This window comes from Leptinotarsa decemlineata, unplaced genomic scaffold (genome assembly GCF_025532065.1).
Source record: "Leptinotarsa decemlineata unplaced genomic scaffold, Ldec_3_MD MMD2_tig00004204_RagTag_RagTag, whole genome shotgun sequence".
Classification (NCBI taxonomy): Eukaryota; Metazoa; Arthropoda; class Insecta; order Coleoptera; family Chrysomelidae; genus Leptinotarsa; species Leptinotarsa decemlineata.
In genome coordinates, this window is record NW_027412603.1 from 1,409,992 (window position 1) to 1,424,502 (window position 14,511).

At 34.7% G+C, this 14,511-nt stretch overlaps 1 protein-coding gene across 3 annotated transcripts in view; it reads right to left on the reverse strand.

Moving 5' to 3' along the window:
• Window positions 1-14,511, reverse strand: part of LOC111515228 (ATP-binding cassette sub-family C member 4) — a 259,515-nt gene that overhangs the window by 99,682 nt on the left and 145,322 nt on the right. For all 3 annotated transcript variants that reach the window (XM_074178643.1, XM_074178644.1, XM_074178645.1), the window contains one exon: window positions 14,227-14,402. In XM_074178643.1, coding sequence (XP_074034744.1) covers window positions 14,227-14,402 — 176 coding nt within the window. The remainder of the gene's footprint in view (window positions 1-14,226; window positions 14,403-14,511) is intronic.

A 14,511-nucleotide genomic window follows, 5' to 3' on the forward strand; every position in this document is an offset into this window, starting at 1 on the left:
TCTCGTTCTCATTATTTGATCTTGTATTCAACAAACATACTAGATCAGCTTCAATCTTTCCTCTCTTGTACCACTATCTATCCTGTCACTGTAAGCACTCTTACGGTTCTCAATGGAAAATAAGTGGTAGGTTTGTTCAAATCCAACATCATCTGATAATTTGGAATCACAAATGAACAAGATATCGCACTAGTATTTCTAAAGTGACACAACTCAAAACTCGTTGTTTTTGAGTTGTGACTATGAAAGAAATTGGTAAATATCTCTTTATCAATCATCAAAACTGTATCAACCTAGCTTCAGAACTTGTCCGCCAGAGGGCACTTGTGTCACTCTTGCTGAACTAATGCTGGTCCCCCTCCATAGGCAAGAGTGACACATTATCAGTTGAGTCTTGATTTTTGAGGTGAACTGAAGTGAAAAGTAAGTTCAAAACTGCATTATTTTGAGTTGTGACATTGTTAATGTTTCAAAGTCTGAGAAGAAGACGTTCTATTTGGAGTTGTGTCGATTTAGCTGACTCAGGTAATGCAACAACCTGTTGCTTATTTCGAGTTATGTCACTGTTGATATATTAGTTTAAGTCATTTTGAGTTATGTCACTTTTGATGAAATGGGTTTTTATTTTCTTTTTTGTATTTAAAAAGAGATCCGGTGACCATCGTTTATGATTCAACCGAAAAAGGATGAAAGGCTGAACATTTTGCTTACAGTATACCTCACAATCTTTTATTTGACCTATTCTAATCGAAGTATGCAAAATGTTGACCTAACCTACTTTGGGACACCTTGACGTACATAACTTTCTATCATTGCTTATTATACAGAGGATGAAATGCTAAACATTTATTTTGCTTGTTATTATGTATCTACGATCATTACTGGGGCCTCGCTAATTTACAGAGCCAAAGGGAGTTCATTGTTCGACACACAACTTTTATAAAACCCAAATACCGATACTCGAGCACACAGGATCACAGAAAACTTAACTCTGCATATTATTTTGAGATAGACAAAACTCGTGTTAGAGTATGTAAAGCGTTTTTCAAATCAACTCTTGATATTAACGACAGACCAATCCGGACAGCGCTTATTGAGAAAACTGATAATGGGTTCTTGGAGCCCGAAATGAGAGGCAAACATGGTAAGCAGCCCTCCATTGACCCTGAACTTAAAAATAGTGTGAGGCAGTTTATTGAAGCCATTCCCTGAGTCGAGTCACATTACTTAAGAGCTCAAACCACCCGAGAGTTCATCGATAGTGGAAAAAGTTTGGCAGATCTTTTCCGCGACTACAAGGACGATCGCCAAAAACAAAACTTACCATTTACAAATGCAGCCATGTTTAATCGAATATTTCGTGACGAGTACAACATTTCATTTTATATCCCCAAAAAGGACCAATGCGATCTCTGCGAGTCATTCAAAAGTGCTGACGAAGAGAGAAAAAAGACATTACTTTCAACTTATAACATGCACCAAAAAGAAAAAGAATTATCACGTACGGAAAAGGATAATGACAAAAAAATCCGACTGGGGCTCATGTGGCTGTATATGATTTACAGGCGGTAATGCCAGTACCCAAAGGGCAAATATCATCATTCTACTACAAAAGTAAAATTAATTGCTTTAATTTCACTATAAGCGACCTAAATGCGAAAAATGTTGAGTGCTACTTCTGGAACGAGACAGAAGGAAAACGTGGTGCAATAGAAATCGGAAGTTGTATTTTGCATTACATTAAAATGTTGATAGAAAAGACCAACAACGATGAACAGGATATTGTTTTCTACTCCGATAACTGTTGTGGGCAACAAAAAAACAAATACGTGCTTTCAGCATATTCCTACGCAGTTAACAAGTTTCCCAAACTTCGCAGAGTTACACATAAATATCTTATACGTGGACACTCTCAAAACGAGGGTGACAATGTTCATAGCGTAATAGAAAAACAGGTTAGCAGACACCTTAAGGCGTGCCCGATCTATGTACCATAGCAGTATGCAACTTTAATTACAATGGCAAAAAAGAACGGCCCTCCATATCATGTTAATGAGTTGACTCATGAGAGTTTCAATGACTTAAAAATCCTGCAAGAAGAATGGGGTAATAATTTTACAATGGATGCTGATAGAACGCAAATCAAATGGCAAGAAATCAAGGTTCTTCGTGTTGAAAAACAGCACAGTTTCGCCTTCTTCTACAAAGCTTCCTACGAAGACGTATCTTTCAAGAGGGTCAATGTGCGCAATTTAAGAAAAAGGAAACATTCAGGGACGTTTCAAGAACCTCAATCATTCCAGTTGGTCCAGGCTTATGAAGAGACAATCCCATTAGCAGAAAATAAAAAGAAAGACATACAAGAACTTGTTAATAAAAACATAATACCACAATCTTACTACAACTCTTATTTCAAAAATGTTCTCAATTAATGTTAACTAAATTTAATGTTCATTGTTCTAATAATAAGCATTAAATATAATTTTTTTATAATGCATTGTACTGTTGTTTCATTTACCTGACTTATTTTCTCTAGGAAAAATCTATGGACTTGAAATGAATTTCAATTTAATTAGATCTTTTATCTTTTTTGTTAAATTGTGTATCTATTTCCTTGGGCAACGTTTCACTTCTATAAAAATACATTCAATTAGGCATCTCAATTGATGGGGTGAAATTTTTAAACGAATTCAAAATCAAAAAATTGAATTAAACAAAAACTTAAAAAATAGATAAAATTGTTTTTCATCTATTTGTTTTACATTGGTTTTTCACTGAAATTGGTTTTTTGTTTTAAATTATTCAATCATAATCTAATCTATTTGTTCAGGATTACCTATTAGTTTCTTTTTATCTTGCCTATTAAGACCGAAATGTGACATTTTTAAAATGTTACAACTCAAAGTTTACAAAGGAATCCCATTCCATTTCAAACACAAAAGTGTCTCATTTCTAAGAAACAAAAATTAAAAGTGTCACAATTCAAAATAATCTAGTCCTTTGTAAATTTCAACTACATAAAAATTGTCACAACTGAAAAAGCGCAATATTCAAGGCTTGGGATCGACATTATGCAATAACAATGTTGGATCAGATTTTCCTACCGCCTATTTTTGGAAATGATAAGTTGATTATGTAATTGTTTTTCCCCCCAAGCTCACTAACAGTTTTTCCTGTTTTCCCAGAAATGTAGGTTTTTGACTTATGTCACTTTAGAAATACTAGTGCGATACATCAATCATACTGGGAAATGATCGTACCTATTTCACTTGTCTCATTTTTTGCTCATCCTTACCAATTCTGGGTTTAATTCAGTCTACATTGCAGTACTAAGCACTTCCATATAAAAAATACTTCCAATTATTTCTGTATGTTATTATTCATGCTCAAAGTAACGGCATGCTACGTTGTCGAATTTGTGCCAGTGTCGGTTCGTTGGCTCCTATTTGAAGCTTTACCAAGAGAGCGACATTGAACCTCTTCAAGTTTCTCTCTGCTACAAGTTCATTGCCATCTTATGGAGCCCGTCTGTCGATGTCGTCGAAAAGTGGTTTACAGTGGATGAATACCTTCCTTTTGTTGGTCTCGATTAGTAAAATTTACCTCTCTGTGAATTGGGACAGATTTTTATATTTTTTCAAATTGAGTATTCATAAAGTTTATCATTGGAGTCGTATCACTTTTCTCATCTTTGTACAAACGCATCATTGTGCATTAGCATATGCCGGTATTATTTGCTTGTTCAGTACCGTATGGGAAAAATTCGAGTTGATGCATTTGGATCTCGTGAACGGTAAGGAGATTGAATAGAGGTGAAGTTGTGAATTATACAGCCTTTTATTATTATGTTGAAGAATCTGAGCAAACAATTTCATTTTTATCAATATTCAGGAAACAATATCATTTTCATACTTGTATCTGCTTCGAGTGATTGGATTTGTCAAATTTATATGCCCTTTGGCAAATAACAAGATATTTATAGACGAGATATTTATAGGATATCATATATTTCAAACATCAATGGCTGTTCCATGACGATAGTAATTATTTCTTCAAATTTCCACTCATTTTGGTGATATTCAGTTACAAGAGATTTTTCATCAATTCGAAAGAATTATATCTATGTCAAGGTGTTTTTCAGGAAAAATGAAGAATATCTTATTTATGTTTTATCAATTCGAACATTATGAAAGCAGATTTTATCTTTTTAGGAAAGAAAGTTTTTGGCTTTCTACTACTCCATCTTGATACAAAAAAAAAGGATGAGGGAATCTTCCAAAGAAAGGAAGGAAGTACTCAATTTGAAAATAAGTAACTCTATACATGGATGTGTACATCATGCAAAGAAGTAACTTTCAGACACAAACTGAAAGAAAGACCTCCTGAAACAGCTACTTTCATATAAACATTGAATTACACGAAAGAAAAAAATTCTTTCGAAACAAATACTTCTATATGAACTAAATATAATTCACATGCGCTACTGACGTGTCATTTCTCTTTCAGATATATGATAGAACTGACCGATACTCGATATAATGGATGAAAATCCATTATAATCCACACTTCAATGTGATATAAAACCGTAACACGTGATTCGCTATACAGGCTGATTCACAGTGGATGGCACATTAAACGTTTCTGGTGAACCATACACCGGATCACTCTGAAAATTCAATGGAGAGCATATTATCTACATAACTAAAATATTTTTGACAATGTAGTATTGTCATTTTCATGAAAAAGTAGTAGCAACTTTCATTTATCAAATGGAATATCCTGTATATAATATCATTTTTGGAATTACTCGACGATTACTTGACAACTCTTCTTGATATTTCCCTGTTACCGTTTCCAAAGTATGAATTAATTTCAGTTTTTCTCTTCGGAAATCATGACCTCCAAACACGCAGATATCTTTGAGTTAAGAAATACTATGTTACCAAAATTTGATTTGAAGTTAGGTGATACTTGGAGACTTCCCACAATTCAGCGTAATCTCCGTTACTTCAATACAGAATGATAATAAATACAGTTTTTTCGTTTACTTGCAAAGTGACTGAAAATTGATTATTTCAAATGTGAAACTCTATGTATAATTACATATTAGGAGGCTGTTGAAATCTGTTTTTTCATGTATATCATGCGTATACCAAAATAGTCAAGTTTCGGACTTTGAGCATTCATTTGTGGAAATGTCGATTCAGAATGGTATTCCATTCGGTATCAATAAAAGGTATCCAAATCTACCGTAAGTGAACCTCAAAAAATTTATACGAATTCAGGACAATTTCAATGCATTTGGATCAAGATTGAGAAAAATAAAAAACTTGCTTTGACCCGTAACTTCTGAAGACAACCAAATTGATTTCTTTGCATATCAATCAGTTCAAAGAATCTTGCGAAGACATGAAATGCATAGTTATACATTCACCAAAATTCAAGCGATGAAATCTCAAGATCCTCAAGAGTTGAATTGAGTGAAATGTTGTTGATACTCATTCAATAAAATCAATTTTTTTAATGAAATTATTTGAACTAATGAATCGAACTTTTCGAGGAAAGGAATTTTCCATTGAAAACATTGTTAATATTGGTCCAGTGAAAATCCTCACGTCACAAGAGAAGCCGGATTTCAAGAAAAAATTTGTTTTAATGTCTTCTACATGTTAATGGACAACAAATTGATGTAGGACGCGATATAGAACGAATCATCAACATCCAGAAACTACCTGAATATTTTGGAGGATAGGGGAAGGTGTTGTACTTCGGGACGCATGTACCTCTGGACAAAAGAGCCACAGCCGATATTTCTCGGTAGTCAGCAAAACAGATGGAATAGAGCAACCGTAGTGTGCAGACGTTTGACCTTGCCTTTCTGATTTGAACTCCGAAACGGTACACGTGTTTCAGATAATATTTTTGTTTTCAACCTCAACAAGTTTACTTTTGAAATTTTAACAAAGCCGGACAATGTAAGTTTATACTTTAATATCTTCTCTTCTCTTTGATGATATGGAATATCTGTTATTTTTAATCTTCCCAATTTAATCAACCAAATTTAGCAAAAAAACATGACACGTACCTTGGGACAGTAAATTGGATGAACCTTGGGAGTGTCCAAAGGTACATGCCATTTAAGTTATTATAAAAAACGTAAATTAAGGATGTTTTCTGTGCTGCTTTTTTGCCAACTGTGATTTTTTACAGATTTATCAAGATGCCGCGAATTAACACTGGCAAAAAGAGGACTCCTGTTGTTATACCTATAGTCTATTTCAAAAGAGTGTAGAGTAATAAATCATGAAGTGTCATAAAATTTGCCTGAATTTCGTTGTCGTCCATGGGCGTAGGCAAATCTTAGGATTATTAAACTTAATAATTAAAGTAAATTAAAAATTACAGACATAGATAATAATAAAAGGCCATTTTTGGGAAGTAATTTGGTCTAAAACTAAGTACCTGCATGTATTTAGGTAAGTAAAATTTCTTAAAAAAAGATTAAGATTAATTTTAGTGGTTCTTGTAAACTTACTTAATATGCAATTTGGGTTCATATACTTGAGCATGATTTCTCAAAAAAGGGTTAACACTTAGTTCCGAGGTGCCATGTCATTATAATAATCCCTTTTTGACCCTGCCCACCAATCATGCAATACCTATTAAACCCAGGTAATTAAGAAAAAGGGTTTAAATATATTGTAATGGTGTCTTAAACATTCGAGTTATAATAGTAATTGTTACTACACCAATTAAACGTACAGTGATATTGTGATATAGAAATAGTGAAAAAGTTATAAAATGGGGACATTTACTCCAAAGAAAAGAAGTGTAAAAAATTCTCCGCTATCTGTTTGCGAAAAAGTTATAATTTTAAATGTATATGATTGCATAAAACACGATCACCCTAGTTTGTCTGTGCAAGAAAGTGTTGAGCGATGTGCCCGAATGACTGGAATTGGACAGTCCACGATTTTTAAATTATTGCGAGAAAGAAAGATATCAGGCCAGGTAAGTCCATGCAAGAGAAAATCAGGAAGACCAATAAAAATCTTAGATGAAGACACCAAATGTGACATTCGAAGAAAAGTTCATTCGTTTTATTTTAAAAAGGAAATACCCACTCTTGAAAAGATATTTATCGAGATAAGCCAAGATAACGATATTCCTTTGATATCCAGAAAACTTTTATGGAAAACTTTAAAAAGTATGAATTTTGCCTGGGAAAAGCACAATCGAAAGGCACTATTACTGGAAAGTGATGAAATTGTTTGCTGGAGACGAAAATATTTGACAACTATAAAGCAGTACCGCAGAGAGCAAAAGAAAATTTTTTATCTTGATGAGACGTGGATAAACGAAGGTTATATAGTCAAAAAAATGTGGCAAGATAAAAATATAACAAGTTCTCGCCAAGCTTTCATAGAAGGCCTTTCGACGGGTATTAAAGTGCCTTCGGGAAAAGGAAAGAGGCTTATAATTGCTCACATTCGAAGCGAAGACGGATTTTTAAAAGAAGGTTTGTTAAGCTTTGAGTCGTGCCGGACGGGAGATTATCATGAGGACATGAATTCGGATGTCTTCGAAGACTACTTCGGGGAAATGTTAAAATTTCTTTCAGCTGATTCGGTCGTGGTTATGGATAATGCAAGCTACCATTCAAGGCGCTCAGAGAAGGTACCAACTTCAGCTTGGAGAAAGCAAGAAATTATTAACTGGCTGTCAAATAAAGGTATTCAGTTTGAGACGAATTCAGTAAAGGAGGAACTACTAGCCATAGTAAAACAACATAAATCTCGCTTCATGAAATATGCCATAGAAGATGTAGCAGAAAAGTATAAAGTAACTGTGCTGCGCCTACCGCCATATCATCGCGAATTAAATCCTATAGAACTTATATGGGCACAAGTTAAAGGATATGTTGCAAGGCACAATACCACATTTAAAATGAAAGATGTCAAGGTATTGTTTGATCAAGCCATTATGGAAATCACATCAGAAAACTGGCAAAAAGCAATCCAGCATGTTTTAAAAGAGAAAGATAAAATGTGGGAACTGGACAACTTGGTCGATCAGGTGGTTGACCCTATAATTATAACACCAGGGGATGATGACAGTTCTTCGGATGAAGACTATACTGATGTAGAATAATTTAATTGAATTGTAAATATACTGTAGCGGGATAAGCAATCTGGACAGAGACCAGTGTATCAGTGACAGTGACACTTTTGCTTAGGTTAGGGTTTAGAATTAAGGGTAGTCTGAATAATTATTTTCTCGGAAGGTTCTCGAAAATTGTACCTAGTAATCTCTAGAACATTCAATTAGGGTATAAATAGGGTGTTGTTAAACGTTAAGGGAAGTTCACAGTTTAAGTATTGTTCAAGTGTCAAATTGTAATAACGTATCCAGTAAAGTTCTTGTCGTTTTTGTGAATAAATTGATTTAAAGTCCCCACAAGTGTTTCAATACGTAAAGTTCGTTCGTGTGTGTTTGTGAGTATTTCCCGATTTCGGTTCGTATATATTTTATTGTTACATTTTATATTTTTTTAATAACACTGTTCTGCTGTATTAAATTTTTATTTCCTTTAATATAATTTTTATGAATGCATATTCTTTTGGCAATTATCCCACTAGCGCGCCTCTGGCTCAGTATTTATCCGTCGATAACAATGGACAAATCCCTTAAAACAGGGTGATACCTACCTGCTCTTTATGAAACGACATAATTTTGCAATGCGGACTAGGGAAGTGACAGAATTTATTGACGGATCACCCTGTAGCGCTTTTGAATACTTAATGAGATTTTATTACTCTACACTCTTTTGAAATAGACTATAACCTTAAGTTAGGTATTCAAGCCGTGCTTCAGCATAAAGCAAGTATTAGAGATGCAGCAACTACTTACAATGTGAGTAAGTCAACTTTGGCACGCCACATTAAGCTTCATCGCGAATCCGTCAAACCCGACTTTGAATATTCAGCTACCAATGCCGTAAAGAAAATATTCACAGAGGAAGAAGAGAAGCAGCTTGAGGACTATTTATTGTTTTCCTCTCGGCTACATTATGGCTTAACCAAACAAGAAATCCGTACATTGGCTTATCAGTACGCCGAAAAAAATAACAAAAACATGCCAGAAGTATGGACTAAAGAGAGAAGAGCCGGTAGAGAGTGGCTGCGTTGGTTCCTAAAGCGTCATGAAAAACTATCATTGCGAAAAGCAGAGCCTACCAGTTTATCGCGCTCAACGAGTTTTAACAAAAAAAATGTATCCAAATTTTTTGATAAACTGAGAAAATGTCAAGAAAAATATAAGTAATATATACAACGATGAAACCGGAAACACGACAGTTCACATTCCACCTCGTATTGTTGCTGCTATGGGAGTGAAACAAGTAGGTTCCATGACGTGAGGCGAACGTGTAGTCAATATTACGATGATAGCTGGTATTAATGCTGTAGGGAACCATGTGCCCCCGATGCTCATTTTTCCAAGAGTGCATTTCAAAGAGCACATGCTGAACGGAGTGCCTCCAGGCATTATTGGTGCTGCTAATCCTTCAGGGTGGTCTAATGAAGAAACATTTTTAAGTTTTATGAAGCATTTTATCGACCATGTGGAATCATCAAATAACAATCCAGTACTTTTGGTGTATGATAACCATGAGAGCCATATTTCACTTCCTGTAATTGATTTGGCCAAAGCACATGGTGTTGTATTGCTTACGTTTCCACCACACACATCCCACAAACTACAGCCTTTGGATAGGACTGTGTTTGGTCCTTATAAAACCTTTTACAATCAAGCTGTTAATGAATGGATGCTTCAAAATCCAGGAAAACCAATTAGTCTTTACCAAGTCACTGAAATAAATGGAAAAGCATATCCAAAAGCATTTACACAGCAAAACATCACAAAGGGGTTTGCGGTTACGGGAATTTGCCCCTTAAATTCAGATATTTTTGGTGATGATGAATTCTTGAGCAGTTTCGTCACAGACCGAGCAGATCCAACTGAAGTTGTAACAGAAGCAATTGATGATGTTGACAATATTGGGCCATTGCATCAAAACATAGTGACCCCAGAGATGATGAGACCCTTCCCAAAGGCTGCACCTAGGAAGACCAAAGGATGTAGAAAAAAAGGCAAGTCCAGAATATTAACTGAAACTCTCGAGAAGAATGAGATTGAAATGGCGTTTTTGGACAGACAAGCTAAAAAGTCTAAGCCGAAAGTTCGAAAAGTGACAAGACAAGTTTTTAATGATAGCTCAGGTGATGATGTAGAAATGTCTGTGCATAACTCTAGTGATGACAGCAACTATTTGGAAAGAGTAGTGGAAGCTGAAAATAACGAAAGAGATAAAGAAATAAGTATGGAAAATGAAATAACACTGGAAGGAGACTTCGTGTTAGTGGAACTGAAAGGAAAAAGGTCTGTGCAACACTGCATAGCAGAAATTTAAAAAAAAATCAGAAGACGGTTTTGATGTTATTTACCTAAAGAAAATCATGAACAGTAGCAAGTTTGTAAAGACTGAGCAGCTTTATGCAATAACAGAATCAGATATTTTAAGAAAATTGCCAAAACCATCGGTAGTGGGTCGAGCCGAACGGCTGAATGAACAATTCTCTTTTCAAATAGACTTCATGTCCTTCAACATGCACTAGTTAATAAAAATATTGTGCATATTGGATATTTGTTTTTCGTAATCATCTTGTAACTCTCATTTGTTGGTTTTGTCCCGAGGAACATGCAGGAATGTCTTAAGGTACATGCACCGGTTGTACCTTGGGACAATTTGCAATATGTTTTGTTATTGAAATGTCATGATTATTTTACAACATAAGGTACTCAACGACTTCTTCATGAAGAGCAAAAATACCACTTATCGCGTGGAAAATGATAAAAGTAATTTTTATTTCAAAATGTCTTTAGCAAAAATTAACCCTTTCGGTCACAGTGTAGTCAATTGACTACGTCAATTTTTCAAAGCCCTTTTGATCTTACAAACTGCTTGCATATGTTTGGTTCATATTGTAGTCGTTTAACTACATCATAACAACATAATGTAAAACCGCAGTGCCATTTAACAACAAAGTTCGGGACAAACAAAACAAAAACGTTTGCTTCCTGCAGGTGCCTGTCGGCCATAGTTTGTCGTCACGGTAATACTTTTCTATGTACTGGTAAAACGCCACAATTTTCAATATAATTGTTAGTTCTATAGTTTCAGGAGGTTCAGTAGTAAATGTTTGGTTAGATAAAGTTGTGTTATTTACTGTGTTGTGGAAAATATATTAGTTAAAAAACAGTTGTAGTTATTTGACTACTTTGTGACTATACAGCTTTATTGAGGTATGTTTTTTAGTCTCAGATTACCTATTGTACAGTCTCTTGAAACATTGATTTTTAGAAGCCCATATGAGTCAGAAACGTCTGTTAACTTACGAGGAACTTGTTGAGTTGGCTGATAATTTATCAGATATAGAGTAGAGTACCTTAGTGACAAAAATGATAAGTTTACTGATCGAGATACGCCTATTGAGCAAGGTAAATTGTGGTATTTTTTATTCTTTTGCAACTTTTATGTAACATATGGTACCGAAATCGAAATCGAAACTCCGTTGATTGAGTCTAAAAAAATAAAACTAACAAACTTTATGAAGGAGAATCAAATGGAGAAATAATGTAAAATTTTTGACTCCGGAGTACCTACAGATGGAAGAAAAAGCTGCCAAGTGAGGCAGTGGAACTTGAAAGCCCATTTTATTTTTTCAAATTGTACTTTACTGAGGAACTATTTGAGACAATGATGCAATATACTAACTTATATGCAACAGAATTCACGATTTGCTTTTACATCTATCGCCGAGTTACACACTTTTGTTGGTATCCATATAATTATGGGAAACTTATATTACCCTCGAGTTAGGTTTTATTGGAATACTTCATATTCTATAAAAGTACTCATTGTTGCAGATAATATGCCTGTGAATAGATTTTTTGCAATAAGAAATCATTTGCATTTTGTCGACACACAAACCAGGGACCCAAATTCGTCAGATAAGTTTTGAAAAGTGAGACCACTTTACAATACCATCAGAGCTAGATGCTTATCGCTACCATTAGAATCGGAGCTGGCAATAGATGAACAAATTGTATCTTTCAAAGGCCGCTTAGATGTAAAACAATATATCAAAAATAAGCCCAATCCGTGGGGCATAAAGATATTTGCCATATGTGGCTCCATTGGTATGTTATACGATTTTATAATTTACCAGGATGCTACTACTGAATTGGATGCCACTGAAAAAGATGTATTTGGCTTGGCTGGGGCAGTTGTCTCAAAACTGAGTACCCGTATTGATCAAGTACCTGTGACACTATTTTTGACAATTTTTTTTCCAATTATAATGTCATCCAATACCATCAAAACAAATCCATTTATTGCACTTGCACGGCTAGAATCGACAGGTTTAGGCAACCACCACTGGAATCAGATGCAGTTATGAAAAAGAAAGGACGTGGAGCCATGGAAGAAGTAATAAGTGAAGACGGTCAGGTAATAGTGACTAAATGGTTTGACAACAAGCCACTGTATATGGCATCTTCTTTTCTGGGCATAGGTCAACCTGATCGTTGCAAACGGTGGGACAAAGTAAAAAAAGAGTATATATTTATTCAACGGCCAGAAGTAGTGAGGATTTATAATAAATCCATGGGAGGAGTAGATAAGTTGGATTTTATGATAGCAATCTACAGGACGTTTATTCGGTCAAAGAAATGGACGTTGAGGATATTTACACATGCTATTCCGATGTAAAATGCATAAATGCAAAAGTTTTTCAAAAGTAAAATGTCAAAAGTGTTCAATACATTTATGTTTGACAAAAACTGAAAATTGTTTCCTAAATTTTCATACCCAATAACACTAAGTTTTTGCATTTGTATAAATTTAAATACATTTGTATCCAACACAATTTTTTTTTAATTGGACCAACATTATTTGTTCACAATGTAGTCAACTGGCTACAAACCAAATTCACCACTTGATGACAATGTAGTCAACTGACTACATTTTGCAACCCTTAATTAGGGGTACGTACAAATTTGCAAATATTCTTAAAAATCCTGAAAAAATCAATTAATCACTGTGCAAAAAATCAGAATTGTTACTTCATTGAAATTAATTCGTGACCGAAAGGGTTAAAACAATAAAATCGTCCCAAGGTACAATACTCTCCCCTTCTGTAGAGAGCTTCGTCGATAATCTGCTACTCGAAGAATATCGAAAATGTCGGTACTAAAGACGAAGCTTCTGCACAGTGTACAAGAGAAATGAGCGCAGAAGTGGACATCTTTTTGATGATCGGTGAATAATGCGCTTGGTACCATGGAATTGGCCAGCGAGATCACCCGATCCTGATTCATTGAATTTTTATTTGTGAGGAATGTTTACAGAAAAAGTTCCACAAAACACCCGTGTGTTCGAAAGATGAATTGTTATAAAGGATCACCTAACCATTTGAAGATTTGGGTTTCAATGAAATCAGATCTGTCACGATGAATGCAGGAAGCAGTAGGCAAATTTCACCAGCCTCCTGAATTTGTAGTGATACACAGGGTGTCACATTCGAAATTATCAACTTTCAGTCACTTCTTCAAGCAGACGAAAACACTGTATTTTTCATCACTCTGTATTGAAGTTACGGAGATAACGCTGGAATGTGGGTGACCTTCAAGTATCAACTAACGCTAAACCAAATTTTGGTACCTTAGTATTCCTTAACTCAAAGATATCCGCATTTTTGGAGGTCATTATTTTTTAAGAAAACAATCAAAGTTGCTACTACTTTCTTATGGAAGTAGCAACACCGCATTGTCGAAAATATTTTGGTTGGGTAGACAATGTCCAAATATGCTCTGGATTACATTTCAAAAGTGATTTGTTGTCTGGCTCACCAGAAACGTCCAATGTGCCATCCGCCGTGAATCGGCTCGTTGTCATATCAACTTTTAGATATGCTCTTTCACTTCATCTGTAGTTTTTGAAAATGCACGGTTTTTGCTTCTCCAATTATCTCCCAAGTTCTTCAAAAGAATATAAACTTCGAAAATGTTTTCCTATTCAATGATTTCGCCATCGATATTTTATTATTAACTATTATATTATAATATTATTATATACTATAAATGTATATTTCCAATTGTACTCACCAAAATGATGTCCAATAATCTACCCCTGTACAAAAAGCCTGAGAGAGAAGTACGAAAAAGATAAAAACGGCAAGCAGGTACTTAGATTTTGCAGATTTGAAGAACTCTTTGAGAGGAAACATTTTTGTATCATCATCAATATCTTCATTAATAGTATTCTTGATATTACCCATGACCTGAAATTGAGGTTGGTATCATAGTGTAGCATTATAATTGAATAAATATTTGACATGTCCATGGTTACTATCATTCGAAAAAATAGTGGTAGTAATATAAATATATATT